This window comes from Rattus rattus, chromosome 7 (genome assembly GCF_011064425.1).
Source record: "Rattus rattus isolate New Zealand chromosome 7, Rrattus_CSIRO_v1, whole genome shotgun sequence".
NCBI lineage: Eukaryota > Metazoa > Chordata > Mammalia > Rodentia > Muridae > Rattus > Rattus rattus.
In genome coordinates this window covers 23,723,384-23,749,760 of record NC_046160.1, presented here as the reverse complement: position 1 = coordinate 23,749,760, position 26,377 = coordinate 23,723,384, and the positions used below count along the sequence as shown (strand labels likewise).

Genomic DNA, 26,377 nt, shown 5'->3' with positions numbered 1-26,377 from the left:
TAAACTGTTCAGCACAATGGAGGAAATGGGCCTACTCCAGGTAAAGGGAGGTGTGTGTCTCAGTGATCTTTCATGTGCCAATTCCCAGCACAAGAGGAAGGAGGGGAATGGAAGGGAGAGCGGAGAAAGGGGGAAAAAAAGAAGAAAAAGGAGGGAAGGAGGAAGGGAGGAAGGAAGGGAGGAGGGAAGGAGGGAGGGAAGTGTAGAGGGATTTTTAATCTAGCAATGTGGCTGTTCTGGCAAGGGATCGTATCCAAAGACCTAGGCCTGTGTGATGCAGCTAGGGTCCAGACATGCCGCACACTTACCCCTCTGGCTGGAATACAGACACAACCTTAGTACACATCTTTAAGGTAAACTTAGTTTCGTAGGAGGAAACAGCCATGTTTGAAAGTGATGTCTAATCGAAGGGCAGACAAAGTGGTGAATCAGAGAAAGATTTGACAGGGTGAGTCAGAGGTAGGATACGCCCAACTCTCAAAATAATGGCACAGGAAAGAGAAACTATTCAAAAGCAGTGCAAGGAAAGAGAGAGTCAGTCAGGTGGGAGTCAGCACAGTGAGTGCAGTGCAGCGCAGGGGAGCTGAGTTTGGTGTGAGTTCACGCAGTTCAGTACAGGGCAGCAGAGGCAGCTGAAGCCAGAGACTAAGTCAAACGAAAGATTAGAATGAATCGCCAGAGTTAGTGTGAGGCCAGGCAGAGCAATTCAGTGAGAAGCTGAGAGAAGCCAGATAGAATCAGTCAGCCTGGAGAGGCGTTTGGCTGAGTTAAACCAGCCAGCCAGAGCTCAGAGAGAGCTAGAGAGGGTGAGCTTACTCAGCAGCAAGCCTCTGGGATGACAATCACATCAGGCGAGTACAAGTCACCTTTCCACGGGAGAAGAAAGGGTCCATTTCAAAGCACGTCACTGCGAAAGTTCAGAATACCAAGAACAGAGGAGTGCCCACAAACTTTCTGAGTGAGGAAAATGAGCCAGTACCATGAATACTTAGGAAGCTGAAGCAGACGGGTCAAGAGTTCCAGGCCATCCTGAGCTACATAAAGAGACCCAGCCACAAGGAAACCAAGAATAATAAAACAGGCTAACAAAGTTCTACCTTGTCCAGCTTCTGTGTGGAGGTTCGAATGCAGGTCCTCCTGTTTGTTTTCCCAGTCCCTAGTGGGTAGTTTTTGTCTTTTGGTTTTTTTTTTTTTTTTGTTGTTTTAGATTTCTTTATTTTATCTTACGTGTATGCTGACTTTGCCTGAATGAACGCATGTGCACCACACACATGCCTTGTGCCCGAGGAGATCAGAAGAGGGAATCAAATCCCTGGAACCAGGGTTGTGAACAGTTGGATGGCATGTGGGTGCTGAGACCTGAACCCAGATCCTCTGCAAGAGCAAGTTTTGTCAGCTACTGAGCCATCTCTCCAGCCCTGAGGGTGTGCTTTAAACTCATAGCTCATGCTAGTCTGGTCACCCCTCATTTCAAAGACCTATTAGACATGTGTGGTCCGAGGTCGCCATATTGGCCAGCACAGTGCCCAGGTTGGGAAATTAAAGCAACAAAGGGATTGAAACAGAAACCTGGTGAGAATTTATAGCAGATCTGGACCGAAATCACTTTCCTTCCGGAACCCCCAATCTCTGGTCCATGGAATAGCTGGGAGTATTTGGACAGACTTGGTTATTAATTAAGGGACTGACAGCCAAGGTAGGAAGTTTGAGGTGGGGATGAGAGTACAGCTACCGTAGTCTGGCAGTGTCTTAGTAGAAGGAGACAACAGTGTTCTTTCCGGAGGAGCGAAGGGTAAGTTCAGATAGGAAATTGAGCGAGAAGACACTTCTGAGAGGGGTTTTGGGAGTCCAGAGGGGTTGTCTGCTTTCTTATCTCCAAAACTGGGCTTCGGTGGATTCGAGCCCAGTGGGCGGCGCTGAGGCCAGTGAAGGGTTATTTCCTGATGGAATGTTGGAATCCTGGCAGCTTCTTACTTAAAAGCTGCTTAGGAGTCCATCTGACCACTTAGGAGTGAGGAGGGCCTCTTAGGGGCTAGCAGCGTGGGTGTGGCAAGCTCACTGGCAGCCTGGCACTCTCTGTGTAACCCACACTGCCTTTGCACTTACAGCTCTCTGTCTTACTTTCTCATCAAAATAGAAACTATTCTTACTGCAGCTTTAGGACCCAGACCCATCCTGGGAGCCCCAACATGCTAGGCTCTGGCCACCAGGCCCAGTATGCCAATTAAAGAGAGAGCAGTTAGCGGTAAGAGGCAGAGAGAAAGGGTTAAAACCAGTATGACTGCACTAGGAAGTCCAGAGACCCCAAGTTTATTATCTCAGCTTTGTTTCTAAAGACTGTAAACCTCATTAGAGGCTGCCACGAGTTTTACTGTTTGCGGACATAGAGACTGAGTGTGAACAAATGCTTGCACAGGCAAAAGTTGTTGGTCTGTTAGTTTCTGTCATCGTTGACACAGGGTCACACTCTGTAGCCCAGGCTGGCCTGGAACTCACAGTAATCCTGATTCAGCCTCCCAAGTGCTGGGGTGACGAAGGTAGGCTAAGGCAGGAGTTTTAATCAGAAGGAAAGTTATGGAGGAGGCAGGCCCGGCACTGACTTGGGTGGGCTCAGTTTGCTGCCAGTAGGAAAGGCTGGGTAGTAGAAGGATCTGTCGAGTCAGCAACAAGGATAGCTTTAAATTCCCTTTTCCCGGTGTGACACACCACTTGACGGCCAGCTCGTCCTTGGACACATCCTGGCGTTATCTGTTACCGTTGGGTCCTCTTCTGAGGATGAGTGGATAAGGGATGGAGCTGCCACACACTGCTAAGAAAGAAGCAGAGAGGCTGGCTAGCTAACCGCCCCATTGGGCCAAGGGCATGAATGGAGGCCTCTGCCTCCTGTCCCCAGCCGGGGCCTACTGCCATTTCCTTGGAAGAAGTCCATATGGCTTGAGCGAAGCCCTCTGCTTCCTAGGAGATAGATAACCCTGCTCTGAGGCTACACCCACTGTGGATGCTGGTCCTCCTCTCTGCTGCCTGCCGTTGGCTCCTTGTTTTAAGGACACTTATCCATGAGGCTTCTTCCCAAAAACCAGGGTCAGTGCAGGCTTGGGTGACCTTTGAAGGTCTGCAACAGGACATTGTAAACATGGACAACAATCTGCAGGACTCAGGACTCTCCCTTAAGTGCCGAGCCATCCTCCAGGTCCTAAGTGCCTGTTTATTGCCATTTGTAAATGCTATGCAGTGACAAAGTAAAACAAACTAAGAAGTCCTCAGAAATGGAATCCCTTTTCTTCCTTTTTAAAAAAGACTTATTTATTTCATGCATGTGAGTACACTGTCGCTGTCTTCAGACACACCAGAAGAGGGCATCAGATCCCATTACAGATGGTGGTGAGCCACCATGTGGTTGCTGGGATTTGAACTCAGGACCTCTGGAAGAGCAGTCAGTGCTCTTAACCGCTGAGCCATCTCCCCAGCCCCGAATCCCTTTTCTTAGGCTATTCCTTTTGTGTTTGTTGCATTGTCAGCTGTGGCAGGCACAGCCCCACTCTGGCTCAGAGGCCGCCCAGAACAGTCTCCTTTTTATCTTCCAAGGACCCCAACTCAGATAAAACCAAAGTCAGGACAGAATTACAGAAGGAGCTGGCGTGAGTTGGAATTGATAGTTCAAAAGATCTGAGGGCTGGCGGGACGGCTCATCGGATAAAGACACTTTTGATCGTGACCTCTGTCCCCGGTACCCAGGAAGTAGGAGAGGCATGACTCCTCCAAGCTGAGACTTCACATGCACACCGTATGTAGCATGTCTTCCTGTCAGTGGAGAAAAATGTAATGTAATTATTCTGTCAGTGTTTTGGCTTTGTACGTGTATATACCCCATGTGCATATCTGGAACCAGATTGGTTAGGTGTCGTGAGCTGTCATGTGGGTGCTGGGAATCTAACCCAGGTCCTCTGGAAGAGCAACGAGTACTCCTGACTGCCGAGCTGCCTCTGCAGCTCTACAATGTAGTTTTAGAAAAGACGTATTATTTTAGAAGATTTTTAAGGGTTGGAAAGATGGCTCAATGGTTAAGAGCTTAAAGCCAGTCAGTCAGCCTGGGCTCCACAGTGAGGCCCTGTTGCAAAAAGGAAGAAAACCTCACCTCCTTAAGATTGGGCTGCCGGGCATTTTCTTAGTGACTGATGGGGGAGGGCCCAGCCCATTGTGGGTGGTTCCACCCCTGGGCTGGTAGTTCTGTAAGAAAGTAGGCTGAGTAGGCCATGGAGCAAACCAGTGAGCAGCACCCCTCCAAGGCCTCTGAATAGCTCCTGCCTCCAGGTCTTGCCCTGGTTGAATCCCTGTCCTGACTTCCTTTGCCAATGAAGACTTAGAAGCTTAAACTGATTAAACCCTTTCTCCCCCTAGTTTGCTTTTTGGACATAATGTTTCCTCACAGCAATAGAAACCCTAAGACGTGATGCACCTGGATTCCCTGGGGTCTGTGCTGAGGCGTCCGGAAGGCACCGGCCTGGCCGCCCATTGGGAAGGTCAATTGACAGACAGTGATGGTCCATCTGTTCGGACCCGAGGGTTTTGCGCTTTCATAACTGGCAGCTCTCAAGCTGTAGCTTTTCTAGTTGATCATTATCGCAGCACCAGTCAGTGAGGCAGGGCCTGCCAAAGATAAGGAAGTCCATGCTGCCCTGGGCTGGTTTTAGTGTCTGTGAAAGCCCATTTACCAAGCACACATGCTCCCTTTTAGAATCCAATATGAAGCCAGAGGGCAGGATTCAGAGCAAAGTAAGGCCGGAAATGTGGCAGATGGCGTCAGCCGGTGTCCACACCTGGTTCCTTTTCCTGCTCCTGCAACAAAGGAGAGAATTTACTTCAGCTCATAATTCTCAGCAGGGTGGGAGGTGAAGGGCCTTGTACAGAGGATCCCAGCCAGGAAATGTCTTCCACAGCGGGTGCTGGGTCTTCCCATCTCAGCCACACCCTACGATAAACCCCACACACAGTCCAGATCCCTGTTCCAGGTGATTCTGCATTCTGTCAAACTGAAGGCTCCAGCCATCAGGGGACTTGATAGCGCCCAGTCCTTTTCACCTGACTGGATTTACTCAAAGATGGCTTTGTATTCTGAGGTTCTCCATTCTCCTTTATTTGCTTCTAGTGTGGGTTTTTGTTGTTGTTTGGTTCGTTGGTTTGGTTTTTGGTTTTTTGAGATTAGGTTTCTCTCTGTAATAGCCCTGGCTGTCCTGGAACTGGCTTTGTAGACCTGGCTGGCCTGGAACTCATAGAGATCCACCTGCCTCTGCCTCCCTGGTGTTGGGGTTAAAGGCGTTGTCTAAACACAGAGTACGGCCCTCATGACCGCATTGTCCTGCTTTGACTTCTTTCTGCCACAGGGAAGCTCTGGGAGAGTATTTGGATGGCAAGAAGGAGAGTAAGGAGGAGCAAAGCAAGAGCTACAAACAGAAAGAAGAGAGCCGACTGGTATGAGCCGGCCGGTGGCCGCAGAGTCTCTTAGCCTGGTCTTCATAGTCAGGCAGGCAGGAAGTACACCTGTGTTTCGTTCTTAAAGTGGGGCTGAACTGGAGTCTGTCTTGTTTTGGGGTTCCCTAGGAGTGAGCTTTCAGACTGTGGGCTCCTGCCAGAAAAGGCAGCACATAAATATGGGGACCCAAGAGACAGGGGCAGGAGTGCTCAGCCTCAAGACTGGCCTAGGATACAGTATGAGTCGGCCCCAAAAACAAACAAATGAGAATTGGGTGGGGGTGACTCAGCGGCCAAAGTGCTTGTGTCAGAAGCACAGGTACTGGAGTTCCGATCCCCACACCCATGTAAATGCAGAGTGGGCAGCGTGGCAGAGATGGGGAGTCCAAGGCAAGCTGGCTTAGAATCCACTGTGTAAGGCTGGTCGGTGGCACAAACCTTTAGTCCTAGTACTGGGGAGGCAGAGGCAGGCAGATCTCTGTGAGCTCAAGGCCAGCCTGGTCTACAAAGGGAGTTCAGGATAGCCAGAGCTACACAGAGAAATCCTGTCCAAAACAAAACACTGTGAAGACCAGGCTGGCCTTAAAACCATAGATCCACCTGCCCCTGCCTCTGCCCCCTGAGTTCTACTATTAAAGACATAAACTACCATGCCCAGCCTTAATTTTTTTTATAATTACATTTTTTTTATTTTGTGTGCCCCGGGTTGTGCATGCTACGTTGCATGTGGCTGTCAGAGGACAATTAGTGGGAGTTGATTCCTACAGTGTAGGCTCCCGGGGTTGAACTAAAGTCTTCAGGCTTGGCAGCAAAGGACACTTACGCAGTGAGCCATCGCACAGCCCAGAATGTTCTAGCTTCACAGATTGCCATCTCTTTGTTTTCCAGAAACTGACTAAACTCCTGCTCTGTGGAACTGAGTTGGTGACAAATATTCAGGTGGCTGCAGACATAAGAGAGATCCACAGGAGGGTTGAGGAAGAGGAGACAAAGCGGCAGCGGTAAGGGATTGGCTACATGCGTGTGCTGATGTGGCCACCCTAAAGCTCTCCAAGTCCCTGGAACGAAAATTTTCCACCCTGAACGAAAAATTGTCTCATGGAATCCTCTTTCTGTTCCTTATGAATCCATAGTCCTCCTTTTCCAGTCTCCTCTCTCCTCCTCTCTCTCCCCCTCCTCCCCTCCCTCCTCCCTCCTTCCCCTCCTTCTCTCCCTCCTTTCCCTTCTCTCCTCCCTCCCTCCCTCCTTCCTTCCCTCCCTCCCCTCCCTCAAGTGTCCCAAGCTGTGTGGGTGTGAATGGACAGCCAGTCCCTTGCCTCTGATAACTTGGAACACTTAACCGTGGTCTGTTGTAAAAATGAGATCAATGTCAGGATTGTAGGAAGTCACAGGAGGAGGCTTTTGGCTTTTCTGCAGAGGTTGGGAAAAACTCAGCAGGAATTTTGGGTTGCACTGTGAAGGCCAAGTAAGGTTTAGGCTGTTGCGAAGGCATTTAGGCAGAGGTGTGCAATCTCCGGAATATGCCTGGGAGTGACAGGTGTGGCTTAGATGCTGCTGACAACCCTGGGAATGACTCTTGCAGGTGAATCCTGTTGAGTAGGAGTTGCTGGCAGAATGTGGGATGACTGGGGCGGGGGCGGGGAAGTCAATGCTTGCCTCTGTCAGCAAACTTTTCTATGGCTCTAAAGCTGCAGCAGAATTGATGGAAACCCGAGCTTGGAGCGCCCCCTAGTGTTTAATCCGCAGAGGCCACTCCAGCCTCAGATAAGTCAAAGATAAACCAAATATTTAGTGATAAAGTGACACTTTGTGAGGAAAAACACTGGGTTTTTCTTCCTTTTATCTGAGCTTCTCTGGTCTTGGTAAACGCACTGGGAAACAGTGTGGCTTGTTTTCTGCTCTCTGGCATACAGGACTGTTACCTGGAATCATGCAATAAGATGATGTCACTGTAGCTGAGATTTAGAGGCGTTGTTTAAAGGCCTAGTGAAGATTTGGAGGTGAAGTGGGAGGCCCAAATCAACCAAGAAATCAATTAAATGACCAGACCAACAGATAGCTCAGGGTTAGGCACATATATAGCAGCATATCTTAAAAAAGAAAGAAAGGAAAGGATCATTGTAATAGGTCCTGTGTGCTCTTGGGTGGATAGCAAGGGACAGGACGTGATCATATTCATGTTGTGGCTCCTGCTTTAAAGAAGTTTGTAGCCAGGCGGTGGTGGAGCATCCCTTTAATCCCAGCACTCAGGTGGCAGAGGCAGGAGGATCTCTGTGAGTTCGAGTCCAGCCTGGTCTACAGAGTGAGTTTCAGGACAGCCAGGGATACACAGAGAAGTCCTGTCTCCAAAACCAAAGCAAAACACAAAGAAGTTGTGGTCTTGTTTGGTGACAGTTGTATAGAGTAAGCAGTGTTCGCTGGTGTGGTCCTAGCCACCATTTTCAGAAGAGCTCCCTTCTCAGCTCTGATGCCTTCTTCTCTGCCGTATCCTCAGTGTACCCCACATGGGGCCTCTTTGGAATTTCTAAAAAGGCATTCCTGATTTCCTCCTCTTACATCCCATTAGTCTAGCTGGGGAGGAATGGTCCGACGCCTGAGGCTCCACTGTTAATAAAACATACATAAGAATTTATGAGCTGGGTGTGGCAGCCTGTGCTTGTACTCACTCATCTCAGCACTTGGAAAGTCGAGGTAGGAGAGTAGCCTCAGTTGTGAAGCCACTCGGGTGCCTATGGAGTTCCAGGCCAGCCTGGGACTAAAGCTGAGACTCGAAACAAACAATTTAGGTGCTACTTGTGATGAGGCTGCTAGGTACTGAGACTCCCCGCCCCCCCAAACACACAGTTTGTCATTTTATTAATCCTAGCAACAGGTGTACAAAGGTCATGCTTCATCTCTCCGTTGTACAGAGGAGCAAAGCGAAGCTCGCAGGGGCCAAGGGCCTTGTCTTGAGTCTGACCGCAGTAAGGCCAGGATTTGAATCTGAGCTGTTTGTGATAACCGCGGTGTGTCACCCTCCCGCCCAGCCCAGCTGGCGTGGTGTGGCCTCCTGGCCTGTGCTCTTTAGATAGAGGCTGGAGTTTATGAAGAAGAGGCTTTGTGTGAGTCGCCTGTCTTTGACAGAACACCCGGCGGGGTCGGCTTAGCCAAGGAACGGCTTGTTTGGGCTCACAGTTTGGGGTTACGGAAGCCATGTCAGCAGGAGCTCGAGGCCGCTGCTCACACGGCATCTGATGCCAAAAGAGGGAGAGAGAGAGAGAGAGAGAGAGAGAGAGAGCGCGACCCTGACTCATTCAGCCCAGGCTTTCTCACCTCAGGTGCCCTAATCTTGACTCGCCCTCAAGGCACACCCGAAGGCTTGCTTCTGTTGTGACCCTGGACCCTACCAAGCTGATGAACAACGTTGGCCATCACAGACGTCAGCGTAGATTTGCACAGGGCATTAAGAGCTGGGGGCTGGGAGCCGGATGTGGAAGGATGGTAACCTGTGCTCTGCTGTGTCGGCTTGCTGTTGGTCTTCCTCGGAAAGTGCATCACTTGGGGTGAAGCACTGGGACCCATGTGATAGAAGCTGAGAACTAACTTCTTTTTTTACATTTTTTTTTCTTTTTTTTCGGAGCTGGGAACCGAACCCAGGGCCTTGCGCTTGCTAGGCAAGCGTTCTACCACTGAGCTAAATCCCCAACCCCTTTTTTAAAATTTTTTTTTCTTTGAGAACTAACTTCTTCAAGTTGTCCTCTACACACATGTACCTGCGCATGTATGTGCATGTACACACACACACACACACACACACTAAATAAATAAATAAATAAATAAATAAATAAATAACAGGCAATACAAAGTTATGCTAAAAATAGTTTCCCCAGAGTTTGGTTTTCCTCTGGGTGAGTGTCTGAGGGAAGGGCCTGAACCTTGGAGCCTGTACCATGCTCTTGGGAGAAGCCGCCTCGGGAAGGCAGGACCCAGAGCACCCAGCATGCTTCTACTTGCAGACTGGAAAAGTTGGAGAATGAAGTTAAGACCAGCCAGGACAAATTTGATGAAATCACGTCGAAGTGGGAGGAGGGCAGACAGAAGCGGATTCCGCAGGAACTGTGGGAGATGCTCAACAACCAGCAGGTGAACTGTGCTGGGCTCGTAGAAGACAAGAACAAGCTGATCAGCGAGCTGCAGCAGGCAAGGGGCCAGCCTCCGTCCTGGGCGAGGGGGGCGTGGCATGGCGGTCCTGGGCTTTTCCTGCCTTCCTTTGTCACCTAGCACGTGACAAGACTCAAGCCAGGAATGGAGATATACACCTGTAATCCCAGCACTTGGGAGACTGATGCAGGAGGATAGCAAGTTCAAGGCCAGGTGGGCTGTGGCGTTGACCTTTTTTATGCCGAGTTGAAGCTCCTTGTGGACATGCGCACCAGCTCTCTCAGGCAGATGGCTCCCGGTGCTGCCGACTCATTCTGAGAGATTCCCTGTGCACCGCTGGCTGAGTCTCTAACCTCTCAGAAGGTTGGGTCTGGCACAGTCCCACTTGTCTGGTTTTCATTTTGTTCCCACGGCAAGTCTTCTCTCCCAAGGCACTTCTGTTTTCTTCCGGCATTTGCTATTTTAGGCTTTGCTCTTAAGTTTTTATTCCATCTGAGTTAATTTTTTATGACAAAAGGAGAGAGCGCTGTTTTATATTTTACAATGTGAACTGTCCAGCTAGTTCAATAATGCTGTTTCTTCTTTTTCATTTTCAGTTTCTGGGTACAGACTCATAAGGACCAGGTTGGCCTTGAACTGTACTTGTAATGGAGGATGGTCTTGAGTTTCTAACCCTCCTGCCTCGGCCTTCTAAGCACTGACATCGCAGGCGTGTGTCACTATACTTGGTTTATGCGATGCCACAGATCGAGCCTAGGGCCACCTGCATGGAGTGAGCGCTCTGCTGACCGCTGGCTCCCATAGCATTGAGGGGACTTTCACCACAGTGTAGGCTTGTTGAAGGCTATTGGCTGAGACTAGGGTTGTAACTCAGTGGTAAAGTGCTTGCCTAGCATGCACAGCCTCCCTCTGCCAAGCGCTGGGATTTAAAAGTATATACCACCACACCTGGATTTTTCTTTGTAACTAAGTCTTGCTATATAGGCCAGGCTGGCCTTGAGCTCACTATGAACCCTAGAGGGGCCTCGAACTCACTTAATAACCAAGGCTGACACTCACATTCACAAGCCCCCCATCTCTAGATCCGTGCCGTCACGCCTGGCCTAATGCCTAGTGTTTACAGCTTTGGACGCGAGGTGACGGTTGTGTGTGCTTGGGGCTTCTTGCTTCTGTCTCTGTCTCTGACCAATTCTGCCTGTTCTCTTCTCAAGGAGTTAAAAATAAAGGATGACCAGTATGTGAAGGACTTGAAGAAACAGTCAGAAGACATCACCGTGCTTCTGGAGAGGATGGAGGAGCAAGTGAAGAGCGTGATGAAGAACTTCCGCCAAGAGCTCAATTACATCGAGGTGAGGGCTCTTGGGGACACCTCTGATTTCTGTCTCTGATTTTAGGGTTTGTTTGCTCATTCATTCATTCATTAAACAGTAGCCCAGTGTCTACTGTATGCAGGGAACTGTCCCAGGGGCATGAACAAAATAGAGCCTGCATTCTCATGGGAGACGACTAGAACGAAACACAGAAACTCCTAGGTATCGAGTTCGGCTGGTGCTGGTATTGTGAAAGCGCAGTCTCTGGGAGAAAACGTTAAGGGGAAAGGCCTTGCTGTGGCTGATGGGTTGAGAGGACTCAGCCTGCCATGATGGAGAGGGCGTGGGGCTGACGAGAAGCAGAGAGGAGTGTGCCTAGTTAAAGGGGGTCCCTCTCCCCCTTATCCCACCAGACCCCAGCTTGTTCTAGTCAGGGTCCTAATCTAATGTGCTGCCCACACTCAGGACGGCTCTTTCCCTGTCTCGGACTGTCCAGGAGCCATGCCCAAAGTCATCTCTCTGGAGCCTCTCAGTTCAACCAGGTTGCCAGTATAGAGCCACAGGGGATAAGTGAGGGATGTTAGCGTTCCAGACCCATAATCAAATGGAGCGGTTTGTCGCTGGCACATGGCCCACTGTGATGTGAGGGGACAGGGACAGGAAGTGACAGCTAGGGATCAAGGATGAGTGCCTTGAATTTGAAAGACACCTTCAAAATTAAGATTGGGTTCTAGGGCTTCCAAACATGGAAGAGACATAAGAGGGCTGGACCTTCTCCTGATCGTCATGTCACCTGGGCAGTGGGAGTCACCTCTGCAGTGGGAGGCCTTCTCAATCGCATGTTGTCTTTGTTTCGTGGGGCCCAGCCACGGCAATGCTGGTCAACGTTGAGGTACTTGCCAAGGCTCGCCCTGAGGCTGCCAGCTAGGATGATTTTCTGTCACCAGTACCAGGCCTCTGATAGACTAAGCCAGTGGCTCTCCACCCTTTCATAGCAGTCAAATATTAGATATCCCGCATATCAGATATTTATATCATGATCCACAACAGTAGCAAAACAGCAGTTATGAAGCAGCAATAAAATAATGTTATGTTTGGGGGTCACCACAACACGAGAAATTGAAGGCTCGCAGCATTAGGAAGGTGGAGAGCGACTGCACTAAGCTGTGGGACTCTGGGAAGCTTCCTCTCAGAACCTATGAGAAGTATACGTTTGTTAGCTTCTGTGCAACTCTTTCAGCAGCCATTCAACTGCATGACACGTGGGGAGTTCACGTTTGTACGTGACTTTGCTCGTCAATGTGACAAGGCACTTGTGTTGTTACCTAAAAGTTCTTGGTACTGATGGGGCCCCCTCCCCACAATGGGGACAGACAGTGCTGTTTCCTGTCCTGTTGCAGAAGGCCTTTGAGTCAGAGCGACAAGAACTGCTAACCACTAATAAGAAGAAATGGGAGCGAGCCCTGCAGGCTCACAATGCCAAGGAGGTAAAGGGTGGGCAAGTGGGTGGGTGGGGGCGTCCAGGGCGACCGTGAACCTGTGGGTAACGATGGATACCGCTAAGCCTTGAACCTCAAGTGTCTCGAGTAGGACCTGTGTGGCTCACGCTCCTTTCTGAGCTTCATAGTTACTGGTGGGGGTTTGAAGGCTGGATGTGTCTGAGGGTTAGAGAACAATTTCGCAGCTTGCAGAGATTTCCACCATCTTGTCACACTGTCCCCTCGGCATCCACCAAAGTCATAGCATTTGTGGCCCAAGAAAGTGTTTTGATTTTTTTTTCCTTCTTTCTTTGAGAGAGCTCAGGATGGCCACATATAGCTCAGGATGGCCTCAAACTTTCTATATGTTCAGGGTGACCTTGATCCTTTTGACCTTGCCTGCATCCCCTGAATGCTGAAGCCAGGCAACATTACGTCCAGTTTATGAAGTACAAGGGCCCAACCCAGGGTTTCCTCTGTGCTAAGTGAGCACTCTTCCAGCTGAGCTATCTCACCTACGGGAAACATTTAAAACATACTTTGCCTAATTATATTATTATCGTTATTATTGTTATTATTATTGTTATTATTATTATTATTATTATTATTATTGTTATTATTGAGATGGTCTCACTGTGTAGTCTTGTCTTGCCTGAAACTCCCTGTGTAGAACAGGCTGGTCTTGAACTTGTGAACGTGTTTCTGCCTCTTGATTGTTGGTGTTGCAGGTGTGTACATTCCAGTATTAAGACATATTTAAGAGATATCCTGGGGATATTGCATTACTTCATTTCACATGTACAAAGAACAAAGAAACGATGTAAGACACATCATCATCATCGCCGTTAGGCTAGGTTATAAAGAGAGTCTAATTTCTTTTAAACTCTGTTCTTTTGCTTTTGTGTTTTTGTTGTAATGTGTAGGTATGTGAGCCTATGTGAGGGTGTGGGAGCCACAGAAACAGAAGAAGGTATATAGGTCTCTTGGAGTTACAGTCATGTGGATGCTGGGAACCGAACTTGGGGCCTAGCAGAGCATTACTCTCTTAACAGCTGCGCCATCATGCCAGCCCCGGTTTACCTTCATGACAGAGCGCCTCTCTGTGGTTTCTGCAATAAGAACCTGGCTAAGGCTCCCAGAACTCAAAGCCTTGAGGCCTTTGAATGCCATCGCTGTCTGTGAGACTTCCGGGCCACTCACTGGCCTGCTTGTTGGGCTCTCTGGAGGACTGAGTTGTGCAGGAGGCTCCCTAATCCTGTGGTCTGCCATCCTTAGCTGGAGTACCTCATCAACCGCATGAAGAGGGTGGAGGACTACGAGAAACAGCTCAACAGGCAGCGGGTCTGGGACTGCGAGGAGTACAACTCGATCAAGATCAAGCTGGAGCAGGACGTGCAGGTGAGGGACCGCTCCCCTCACCCGGGATCAGGTGGCAGCTGTCTCCAAGGGTCTCAACTTAGCTACAGCACCCAGTGTCTCAGAGGCAGTCACTTACTACATAGTATTTACTGCTTCCTTTTACCTTTATTTATTTTTACTCTTTGTGGGCAGGGTTAGGGTCTAATGTAGCTTAGGTTGGTCTTGAACTCTCTGTGTAGCCAAGGATGACCCTGAACTCCTGATCTTTCTGCTTCTAGCTTCTAAGTGCTGGGAGTTGCAGGTGGTTGTGAGCCACCGTGGGAGTGTTAGGACTAGGACACACACAGGTTCTCTGCAAAACCAGACAGTGCTCTAACCACTGAACCACCCCCTCCAACCCTTTAGTTTAACTCTTTTCAAAAATGATTTGTCTTTTGGAAACAGTGTTTATCTGTGTAGCCCTTGTTGTCCTGGAACTTGCTGGCCTCAGATTCACAGAAATTCGCCTGCTTCTGCCTCTTGAGGGCTAGGACTGAAGTGGGTGCTACCATGCCTGACTTAGCTTAACTCTCAATGAATGAAAAAAGTGGTTTTGTTCTAGACTGCTCATGCTCTATCATATCTCTCTCTCTCTCTCTCTCTCTCTCTCTCTCTCTCTCTCTCTCTCTCTCATCTATCATCTGTTGTTTTAGGGGTTGGATTTGGGGTCTCACGCACATTAAGCAGACACTGTACCACTGAGCTTCATCCATAGCCTTCTTTTTACTTTTGAGATAGTCTCGAGTTACCTAGGCTGGTCACGAAGTCACCTGTCCGGCTTTGTGACACACCTGCCTTGGCCTCTGGAGTGGCTGAGGTTGTAGCCTATGCCACTGGGCTCAGCTGGCCCATGTTTATTTAAAATTGTAAGTCCAACTCTCGGTAAAAGCTGCCGTCTTTAATACAAGGATGTTAACCAGAAACACTGAATATGTGCCAGGCACAGTGGCAAATGATACATGTCTGGGGAAAGGAGTCAAGGATAAGATACATGCTGGCACCCCAGAGTACATGCCGGCACCCCAGAGTACCTGCCTGCACCCCAGAGTACCTACCTGTACCCCAGAGTACCTGCCTGCATTCCAGAGTACATGCCAGCACCCCAGAGTACCTGACCGCACCCCAGAGTTCATGCCTGCACCCCAGAGTACATGCCTGCACCCCAGAGTACATGCCTGCACCCCAGAGTACATGCCTGCACCCCAGAGTTCATGCCTGCACCCCAGAGTACATGCCTGCATCCCCAGAGTACATGCCTGCACCCCAGAGTACATGCCTGCACCCCAGAGTTCATGCCTGCACCCCAGAGTATGCCTACCTGTACCCCAGAGTACATGCCTGCATCCCAGAGTTCATGCCTGCACCCCAGAGTACCTGACTGCACCCCAGAGTACATGCCTGCACCCCAGAGTACCTGCCTGCACCCCAGAGTACCTGACCGCACCCCAGAGTACCTGCCTGCACCCCAGAGTTTCATGCCTGCACCCCCGAGTACATGCCTGCACCCCAGAGCACATGCCTGCACCCCAAGTACCTGAACGCACCCCAGAGTTCATGCCTGCACCCCAGAGTACATGCCTGCATCCCAGAGTTCATGCCTGCACCCCAGAGTACCTGACCGCACCCCAGAGTTCATGCCTGCACCCCAGAGTACATGCCTGCACCCCAGAGTTCATGCCTGCACCACAGAGTACCCACCTGTACCCCAGAGACATGCCTGCATCCCAGAGTTCATGCCTGCACCCCAGAGTACCTGACTGCACCCCAGAGTTCATGCCTGCACCCCAGAGTACCTGCCTGCACCCCAGAGTACATGACTGCACCCCAGAGTACCTGCCTGCACCCCAGAGTACATGACTGCACCCCAGAGTACCTGCCTGCACCCCAGAGTTCATGCCTGCACCCCAGAGTACATGCCTGCACCCCAGAGTACCTGCCTGCACCCCAGAGTCATGCCTGCACCCCAGAGCCTGCCCGCACCCCCCAGAGTACATGCCTGCACCCCAGAGTACCTGCCTGCACCCCAGAGTTCCTGCCTGCACCCCAGAGTACCATGCCTGCACCCCAGAGTACCTGCCTGCACCCCAGAGTACCTGCCTGCACCCCAAAGTTCATGCCTGCACCCGGGAGAACATGCCTGCACCCCAGAGTACATGCCTGCACCCCAGAGTACCTGCCTGCACCCGGGAGAACATGCTCGCACCCCAGAGAGTTTACAAGATGGAAGCAATAGGATTAGCAGTTCTAGGTCATCTTTGGCTACATCTGGATTTGAAGCCAGTCTAGGCTACATGAGACCCTTCTCAGAAAACAAGCAAATAAGCAACAATAATCTATGATTACTATTTATCAATCAAGGATGACTGTGCTGAGACTAAAACCTGAGCTGATTGACAGTCATAAACATAAGGAGAGGAAACCAACAACCAGCTGTGTAACCCGTCACTGTGCCCTGCAGACGTGGACTGTGGAGGACACAGGCTTCTTTGAGTCGTGTGGGATCTCCGGCCACACTGTTAACAACCTCCATATGGCATTGCCGCTGGGACCCCAGTGGGAGCTGCCTTGCCTCTGAGATCTGGTGAAGCCCAGAGGGCTGGTGTTACACGCTCAGGACACTGGCTTTGCCCAAGGCATCTGTCACTGGCATTGCCACAGAGGAAGCAAAAATAGCCAACACTAGTCAAACGCGTGTGCAAGCAGAGATGCAAATCAAAACAATCAGACCAGGCTGCTGCTATCCGGTTGCCTGGGGGCTTTGCATATTGCTAAACTCTTCCACATTGCAAACCGGACTCAAGTCCTTCAGCTCCGAGGCCTCTGCACCGTATTCAGTGAAGTGCGGGACAGGAAGCGATTCACAATGCTAACAATGTGGTGCCCGGGGCTGTAGAGATGGCTCTGGGGTTAAGAGCATTTGCTGCTCTTGCGGAAAACCTGGGCTTGGTGGCTCACAATTTCCTTTACCTGCACATGGTGCATGTACATACATGCAGTCACTCACACATACACATTAAAAAGGTGGCACTGGAAATGTTCCTCTGTGTGTGTGTGTGTGTGTGTGTGTGTGTGTGTGTGTGTGTGTGTGCGCGCGCACGCGTGTGCACATCATTGTATAGGCATAGATACCAGAGGACATGTAGGATCAGAAATGACTTCCAGAAGTTATTTCTCTTTCTTTTCATTATCCCTTAAATATATCTTAAAGGATGGCCTAGTATGTACAAGGTCCTGGATTTTTTAAAAACGGAAGGTGTCTTAGTTAGGGTTTTACTGCTGTGAGCAGACACCTAGCCAACATAACTTTTTTTTTTTTTTTTTTTTTTTTTTTTTTTTTCGGAGCTGGGGACCGAACCCAGGGCCTTGCGCTTATAGGCAAGTGCTCTACCACTGAGCTAAATCCCCAAACCCCCCAATGCAACTCTTATAGGGACAGCATTTAACTGGGGCTGACTTACAGGTTCAGAGGTTCAGTCCATCATCATCAAGGCCGGAGAATGGCAGCATCTAGGCAGGCATGGCCCAGGAGGAGCTGAGAGTTCAACATCTTGTTCAGAAGGCAATAGGAGAAGACTGGCTTCCAGGCAGCTAGGATGAAGGTCTTAAAGCCCATGCCCACAGTGACAACTTCCTCCAACAAGACCACACCTCCTAATAATGCCACTCTCTGGGGCAACCATATTCAAAGACAAAATAATTTTGTAAATGCACATAGGAAAATACATTTTTTAATACAGTCTTCCTTTAAAAATGGTATTCACATTGAGTTCATGTGAGAATCACATATGCTCATCGTAGTATGGATGTAAATACATGCTGTGGCTGGAAAGGTTTGGAGAGTGCTGTCCCGTCAATCCAGGCTCACTGCAGCACATATGCTCATCGTAGTATGGATGTAAATACATGCTGTGGCTGGAGAGGTTTGGAGAGTGCTGTCCCGTCAATCCAGGCTCACTGCAGAGTTGTGGGGAGCACCGGGGTCTCTGGACACCACCACTCAGACACTCATGCACTCTTTGTCCCAGAGAGGTCCGGAAGAGCCGCTGCTGTCACCTCTAGTTCCAAGTGGCTCAGGAGACCTTCCCCTCTGAGTGGTCATGCCTTTCTTCCTGTTAACCTAGCCAACACGGGACTTTTCTCCTGGACTTCTGTGACAAGCTACCTCACTGGTCCCTGGCCAGCCCCTGAGCTCATATAGCTTGGGTTCTGATCCCGACTCCTGGGCTATGCCCCAAACGGTCATGTTTGGAACGTGACTGGTTTCCATCAGAGAAAAAAAGAATTGTTCTCTGGAACCACACTGGACCATCCCTAGGAACATACTCGAGGTCATCACACCTGAATTGGTCCTGCCCTGAGAATCTCCCATGGATCCTTTGGGTCCTTGTTCACATTAGAAATCTCAACATCAAATGTTAGATATGGTTGGAAGGGGAGATATAGCCCTTGGCAGCTCCTCGCCCGTCACTTCAGTGTCTTCTCGGAGGCTGCTCTGGAAAGGTGCTCAGTTCTGACAAGACAAGGTGGTGGGGACAGGGCTCCCCGCCTGTGGGGCACAGGCCACACATTGCTCTTGGCAAAGCCAATTACTGAGAACCTTGGACCTAATCACTTCACTTCTAAGAAACAAAGAGGTGCTGGGTGGTGGTGGTGCACACCTTCAATCCCAGCACTAAGGAGGCAGAGGCAGGGGAGGGGCGGGGGGAGGGAGGGGAGGGGAGAGAAGGGAAGCAGGCAAGCAGGATGTTGGGCTGTTCAGTGAGGGAGTGGTTGTCTAGCATGTAATAGGCCCATGGTTCAGTTTTCGGGGTGTATTTGTAGAGATTATGTTTGTCTTAGTGACTCATGCCCATAATCACAGCACTTGGGAGGCTGAGGCATGTGAATTTCAGCCTCTTGGCTTTCCCTTCCCTTTGTCACCTCCCAGTTCGCTCTCCCTGAGGAAGACTTGCCCGGAATCACCTTCTCCGAATTCCTTGAAAGGAATCTCAGTCTGGCTGAGAGAGACAGGAGAGAGGCTTTGGGGAGACCACATGTTAAATTGCCCCTTCTACTCAGAAGAGGAGCGTGTTAGCATCTGCTTTTGCCACGGTAGCACGTCACTGTAAATCCTGTGTCAGGGTAGTGGAGGCGAGGGGATTCCTGTAGCTCACTGGCCAGCCAGCCTCACCTAGTCAGTGAGCTCCAAGTTCAGTGTTTCAAAAAATAAGAGAGTGACTGACATCAACCTTCATACATGGTACCCACACGCATTACAGTCCTGCTCACACAAGTGAACACACACACATACACAACACTTGCTTGCATGCAAATTAATACATTTGTTGAGGATTTCACCAGGTAGACCAGGGTGGCCTGGAACTCACAGCCCTTCTGTCTGGGCCTCTGGAAGGCTCTGATTGGAGGTGTGCACCACTCTTACCATTTTCCCACAAATTGGCAGAGTAACCTTTCTGCAGGGTCGGGACGCCCATGCTTAGCAGCTGTAGAGACACTCTCTTGACTTCTGAATGATGTTCTGAATAAGCTTGGCTCGGTTCAGCCGCACTGCCCTCCTCACTGCTAATTATCCTTGCCAGGTGTCTTGCTTGTGGTTTCTCTCCACACCTCCCTCCTCCTGTACCACATCCCCTCCCCAGAGCTCGGAGCTCTCAGTATCAGCCCGCCAGCTGGTGCTCACCCAGGTCTCAGCAGAGATGAGGTGATGCCCCACTCAGGGCTGTTTCCAGGGCCGTTGCCAAGGTCGAGGGCTTCTGAGTTTCTGATTGAAGGAGAGCATTCTTCTCTGTAATTGAAGGAGAGCATTCTTCCCGTCCCCCACACCCTGTGCTTACTGTAAACTTGTTAACATGGGTGTGTTCATCTGTGTTAGACCTAGATGGGATCTACAATAGTGGTTTCCCAGAAGCACCTAGAAAGATATCTGACATTGGTCACTTGGTGGATGTGGACCCATGAGATACCTGTCCCCTTTCTCATTTCCTGCTCACGGAGCAATGTGAACAGACTGGCCCCCGTGGCACTGCTATGGCGCTACCCGCCAATATGCCTTCCACCACAAAGGACTGAATTCTTTCTCCCACACAACAGCGATGTCCGTCCTTTAAAATGAACATGGGTTGGTTGCTTTCCGCTGATCCTGCTGCTCTGCAGAGCAAAACTGAGGAAAATTTAAGCTTCTGCGATGGTATTTTATGGTGTTTTAAAAGACAGTTTTCATTACCATTAATGGGTTTGGAGCCAGGGTTCATCGCACTTGAACATCCTGGAAGCCCCCTTTCTCTGAATATTCAGGGTTAGCTGCCACAGGAGTGATCTGTAGTTAGCTGTTATTTTGCTTCTTCTTTTTAGATTCATTATGTTTTTATTTGTGTGTGTGTGTGTGTGTGTCTGTGTCTGTGTCTTCGTGTATGCACATGTGTGTGCAGGTTGTATCCCCTTCCCAACATATGTGCTGGGATCCCAGCTCTCAGTCCTCAGTGACGGCCACGAATGCCTTAACCTCTGCGCCATTGCTCCCAGCCCTTCACGGTTGAATTGCTAATTCAGGTGGAGGCATCTGTCCCCGAGGTCCCACTGGAACATGATTTGGACAAACCGTTAAGGTCCTCTGGGATAGAATGTTATACTAGGGCCAACTCGGTATGCATGTATAGATGTGTGTGTCCATGCATGTATGCATGTATGTACGTGTGTGTGTGTTGTGTATTTACTTTTAAAATCTACACCAGATTCTTGAGCAGCAGCTGCAGCAGATGAAGGCAACTTACCAGCTAAACCAGGAGAAGCTGGAGTACAACTTCCAGGTCCTGAAGAAGAGAGACGAAGAGAGCACGGTGATCAAGTCCCAGCAGAAGAGGAAACTCAACCGGTGAGTGGGCGGGTGGTGAGCGAGTGAGTGGGGGTGAGGGGGCGGGTGGTGAGGAGTGAGGGGTGAGAGGGCGGGGTGGTGAGCGAGGAGGGGGGAGGGGGGTGGTGAGCGAGTGAGGGGGGAGGGGCGGGGTGGTGAGCAAGTGAGGGGTGGAGGGGCGGGTGGTGAGGGAGTGAGGGGTGGAGGGCGGGGTGGTGAGGAGTGGGGGTGGGAGGGGGGTGGTGAGGGGGAGGGGTGAGGGGGGGGTGGTGGGAGGAGGAGGAGGTGTGGAGGGGGGGTGGGGGAGGGGTGGGGGGGAGGGGGGGGGTGGAGGAGGAGGGGGGTGAGTTGGTGGGAGGAGGAGTGGGGGGGGTGGAGGAGGGAGGGGTGGGTGGTGGAGGGCGGGTGGTGGAGGGGTGGAGGGAGGGTGGTGGTGTGGGGGAGTGAGTGTGGAGGAGGAGGGGTGAGGAGGGCGGGGGTGGTGAGGGGTGGATGAGTGAGGGGTGAGGAGTGGGGGGTGGTGAGGAGGGGGTGAGGGAGTGGTGGGTGGGTGGGAGGAGGGGGGGGTGGTGGGAGGGGTGGGAGGGGTGGGGGGGGGGGGGGGAGGGGGGGGGGGGGGGGGGGGGGGGACAAGAGGGGGGAGGGGGGGGGGGGGTGGGGGGTGGGGGGTGGGGTGGGGAGGGGCAGGGTGAGTGGGAGGGGAGGGGTGAGGGGTGGGGGGTGGGGTGGGGGAGGGGTGGGTGGGGAGGAGGAGGGTGGGGTGGGAGGGGGTGAGGGGTGGGGGGTGGAGGAGGAGGGGGGGTGAGGGGGGGTGGGTGGGGAGGAGGGAGGAGGAGGGGGGGTGGGTGGGTGGGGGTGGGGTGGGGAGGAGGGGGGTGGGGAGGGGTGGGTGGGGGAGGAGTGGGTGGGAGGAGGGGTGGTGGTGAGGGGGGGGAGGAGTGAGGGGTGGGTGGGGAGGGCGGGTGGGTGAGGGGTGGAGGAGGGGTGGTGGGAGGTGTGTGGAGGAGGAGGAGGTGGAGGAGGGGTGAGTGGGCAGGTGGTGAGGGGTGGGGGAGGAGGGGTGGGTGAGGAGGGGGGGGTGGTGGGGAGGGGTGGGGAGGGGAGGAGGGGTGGGTGGGAGGAGTGGAGGGTGGGTGAGGTGGAGGGGTGGGAGGGGTGGGTGGGGAGGAGTGGGGGGGTGAGGAGTGGGTGGGTGGTGAGGTGGGAGGGGTGGTGAGTGGAGGAGGGGTGGGAGTGGGAGGGTGGGTGGGTGGGGAGGGGTGGTGGGTGGGAGGGGTGAGGAGTGGGTGGGGGTGGAGGAGGGGGGTGGTGGTGGGGTGGTGGGGTGGTGGAGGAGGAGGGGTGAGTGAGTGGGCGGGTGGTGAGTGGGCAGGTGGTGAGTGAGTGGGTGAGTGTGTGAATGAGTGGGTGGGTGGGTGGTGAGTGAGTGGGCGGGTAGACCGGCTTGCTTTCTGGACCTTTTGTGGTAGCCCCCAGGCACGGGTAAATGCCTTTTTCTTCTGAAGGGGGAGAAAAAGTCAGGCGGCGAGAGGGGACCTTCATGCAGTGGGCTTAGCTGCCCCACTTTGCTTTCCTCCTCTCAATCAGCCTGCACGATATCCTCAACAACCTGAGAACAAAATACAGCAAGCAGATAAAGCAGTTTCAGGAGGACAACCAGTCCCTGACCTCAGACTACAAACGGCTCGTGACGCAGTTCAAGGACCTACAGAAAGCCATAAGGTAAGTGTCCTGAGGATGGAGCCCTTGGACCTGTCTTGCAATGGGGGCGGGGGCTTAGGAGGGCGAGTCGGCAGGGGCTCAGTAGCGATGACTTCACTAGACTTGAACTCAGCAGGTCTTTTGGAGCCAGCCCAGAGGTCTGCGGACCCCCTCGTGTGTCACTTGTCCATCTTATTCCTTGTTGGGATAGCTGCACTTCTTCTTCATGTTCTGGTCCTATTGACAACTGGGAGCACTGGGATGCCACTGCTCCAGTCTCCAGCATGTGACAAAGTGACACTCATCAAAGCTAAAGTTTAAGGAAGGTCACTCTCCCAGAGAGCCAGCCAGAACAGGCTGGGAAAGGTGGCAGAAAACAATCCAGCGGTGGGGTGGGGGTTGGGGGGTGGGGAACACCTACAGCTCACGGGATGGGTCTGAGAAGGCGGGGTTGGGTGGGTGGGTGGGGATCGTTGATGTCATCTGGCCGTGCTCTGTGCTTTCCCTTCACAGACACTTCATCATCATTGACCAGGATAAGTTTCGGGAGATTTGGCTGATGAATGAAGCTGAGGCGAAGGAACTGGCGCAAAGAGCCTTCGATGTGGACAAGATCATTCATTCCCAGCACCTGGGGTTGCCCTGGAAGATTCCCAACTTCTGGTTCCTGAATAATGTGGGGCCGATCTCCCTGCAGCAGCAGCAGAAGTCAGTCACACAAATACTAGAAGAACTGCTGCTGCAGTCAGGTGACTAGAAACGGAGTCGTGGAGACGTAGCATGGAGGGGCCATTTGAGAACATAGGTCAGTGCGCCCATGTTACATGGGAACAACAGGAGAGATGCTCAGAACTGAGCTAGCGAGAGGGCTCAGCTGGTAAAGGAGCTTGCCACCAAGCTTGACATCTTGAGTTCAAACCCGAGAAGCCACATAATAGAAGAGAACCGACTCCTGCAAGATGACCTCTGACCTCCACACACAATAAATAAAAACATACTCTCCCTCCTCCCCTTTGTTTGTCTGTGGTACCCAGCACCTCACACACGTTAGGCACGTTCTGAAGTCATTGTGGTGCAGCTAAACCCTCACTTGATTTCCAGTTCCATTGACTGGCTTCCTTTCCACATGGGACTGGGTGACTCGGGCTTGAGCTCACTCAGACAGCTCTGATCATCCCTGGACTCTTTCCAGTCCTGTGTTTGCTCTGGGGATTACAAGTGTTGCTGATTCGTCTTTTCATTTTCTTTGTTAGAAAATCATTGGGACAGATTGCCACAAGTAGGTTTGTTATCTTGTTGGAAATGACTACACAGAGGCATGGTCATTCCATATTCTCAGCAGTGTATGCTATCTTGGACTCTCAGAGTCTCTTGTGTGGCCCAAGAGGGCCTCTCAAACTCCAAGTAGCTAAGACTGGCCTTGAACTCCCGATGCTCCAAGTTCTAGAATTGCAGGCATATGCCAGCTCATAGACTTATTTTACTTTTCGAACAACCATCTTCGCACGGCAGACTTTCACTCATGGGTGGCCACAGAGAGGCAGCAAGAGGCCCATTTTCTCAGTCTTGGGCAATACATGACTTTTAAAAGTATTTGTGTGTGTGTGTGTGTGTGTGTGTGTGTGTGTGTGTGTGTGTGTGTGTGTGTGTGTGTGTGTGTTTGCATGCCAACACCACAGCACATATATGGATCAGAGGACAACTTGCAGGGATTGGTTCTCTCCATTCACCATGTGGGTTCCAGGGATCTAGGTTAGGTTGTCAGGCTTGGTGGCAAGCATCTTTAGTTACTGAAACATCTTACCAGCCATTACAGGATGATGTGAGCTCCCATTTTCTGATAAAGAATTAATAGGGTAAAGTCTTTTTAATTTTTTTTTTCTTTTTTTCGGAGCTGGGGACTGAACCCAGGGCCTTGCGCTTGCTAGGCAAGCGCTCTACCACTGAGCTAAATCCCCAACCCCTCTTTTTAATTTTTAAAATTGTAGTTTCTCGTTTTCTTGTATGTTTTTTCTTTGTGTATTTTTTCTTCCCTTTAATTACAATCAATTATGTGTGGGTATATGCCGCATGTGTGAGCCCGAGAAGGCCAGAGGGTGGTGTTGGGTGTCTTAGAGCTGGAGTTACAGGCGGCTGTGGACTGACAGATGTGGGTTCGGGAACTGATCTGCAAGAGCAGTAAAGTGCTCTTGACTTGGAGCCATCTCTCTCCCCCCTTTCTTTTTAATTTTTTTTCTTTTCTTTTTTTTTTTTGGAGCTGGGGACCGAACCAGGGCCTTGCTTGCTAGGCAAGCGCTCTACCACTGAGCTAAATCCCCAACCCCTCTTTTTAATTTTAAAAGAAGTTTGCGGTCCAATTGTCAGTGTTCCTCTCTCAGAGGCAGCCATTTTGTCCTTTTATTTGGCTGCTTCTAAACCCTGTGGGTTTCAAAATCTTGTAACCTGCCTCCAGAACTGTGTCCCAAAGGCAAATAAATATGTTCAAACTCCCCTCTTACTTCCTGGCTCATGGTAGGACTCTAAGCATGAGGCCTCCAGTAGATGAAATTGGGGAATCCATCATCCTGGCTGGCTAGGACTGTCTCCAGGCAGTCTTTGAGCCATCCCCAAGTCTGGTTCCCACAGGGCAGGCTTTGTTCAGCACTCAGAAATAGGTGGCCACAGAGAGGCAGCAAGAGGCCCATTTGCTCCGGGAAAGCTGCCGACTGCTTCTAAGTCCGCAAGGACAGGAAGTCATCCTCTTAATGCCTTTCTTTCCTTGACCCACTTGTAGAAGATGAGGGGACAGAGACAGCCATGTCCGAAGACGAGTCTTACATGGACCTGCCCAATCAAGTTTCAGCAAAAACTACCAAAAAGATCTTGGTGCTCCTGTGTGATGAGTCGGTAAGGCCTCTGCGGCCATGCAGCCTGGAGCCAGGCCTGCCCGGAGAGGGGGCTGGGGAGTGAGCTTGCAAGGCAGTGCTTGCCGAGGCCCGGCCAGTAATGGCTGCTCTCCCAGTGGGCCAGTGTGTTCTGGAAGAATCTCCAGCTCCTTCTGAGAGCATTGCTGGTTGACAGTATTACCTCGCCTGCCTCTAATTCATCTGCTAGGTTTACCATTCGTGTGGCCGCACCTGCGGTGGCCTTTCTCCAACTGTATCAGGTCTACGATACTTCCACTGTTTTGGCAACTCGGATCAAGCTGAGAGCCACGGCGTGTTGGAGCTGGCTCAGTGGGATCTGGGTTACTGCAACATCTTGTGGGTGCTTCTTAGACGCCATTTTTCCCAGGTGCTAGAGGAACTAAAACACAGCTCAGCCCCAGTGGTCCTGGGACAGTCAAGGACATTTTCTTTGTTGCTTCTGGAGCCACTCCTGCTGAAGGAATACAGCCAGTCAGCATGACCAACTAACTGTCCTTGGAGACCTTCCCAAGTTCCTCGGCTCAGTGTGGCACTTGGCTTCTCCTCGCCCCTCCCCCATCTGTGTCCCACGCATGCGCTCTGATGCAACTCACATCTCCATAGCCCTCTCTTCCCTCTTCAGCGCTTGCTCCTGGGCTCTGTAACTATTTGGGGGAGAGTATGGGTGCAGCGGGCACTGAGGCTCAATCTGGTGAAGACTCAGCTTGACCAGTGGCTTGTGGGTGGGTTGGGGGCGGTCTAAACCCAAAATGGGATCTGACTCTGTCTATGGTCTTGCTTCCTGAGATCGGCTTAGGTCTCTCAAGATGACCTTCATCGAGGGCCCCACCGCCCAAAAGTTCACTGTTAGAGGTTGTGCTCTGTGGTGCTGTCTCTGGAGAGTCACATTGTGGATGGTTGCAGACCCTATGCCTTGTTCCTGAAACCTGGCCCTGACTGGGGACGCCATCTTCCTCTTCTTCTCAGGGTTTCCTCATAGAGAGCAAACTACTGAGCCTGCTCCTCCCCCTGGAGAAGAGTGAGTGCTATCTGCTGAGGTTGGATGCCATCTTCTCTGTGAGTATTGGGCAGAGAGGACGTGGGGTGTGGGTGTGGGGGTGGGGTGGGGGCAGGGCCTATTTTTCT

The 26,377-nt window shown here is 51.3% G+C and overlaps 1 protein-coding gene across 1 annotated transcript in view; it reads left to right on the top strand.

Annotated features, from left to right (window-relative positions):
• Drc1 (dynein regulatory complex subunit 1) overlaps positions 1-26,377 on the top strand; it is a 35,771-nt gene that overhangs the window by 3,335 nt on the left and 6,059 nt on the right. The window contains exons 2-12 of the mRNA XM_032909048.1: positions 5,382-5,469; positions 6,358-6,470; positions 9,465-9,648; positions 10,821-10,958; positions 12,320-12,406; positions 13,673-13,795; positions 20,527-20,666; positions 22,233-22,367; positions 22,860-23,095; positions 25,120-25,232; positions 26,219-26,308. Coding sequence (XP_032764939.1) covers positions 5,382-5,469; positions 6,358-6,470; positions 9,465-9,648; positions 10,821-10,958; positions 12,320-12,406; positions 13,673-13,795; positions 20,527-20,666; positions 22,233-22,367; positions 22,860-23,095; positions 25,120-25,232; positions 26,219-26,308 — 1,447 coding nt within the window. The remainder of the gene's footprint in view (positions 1-5,381; positions 5,470-6,357; positions 6,471-9,464; positions 9,649-10,820; positions 10,959-12,319; positions 12,407-13,672; positions 13,796-20,526; positions 20,667-22,232; positions 22,368-22,859; positions 23,096-25,119; positions 25,233-26,218; positions 26,309-26,377) is intronic.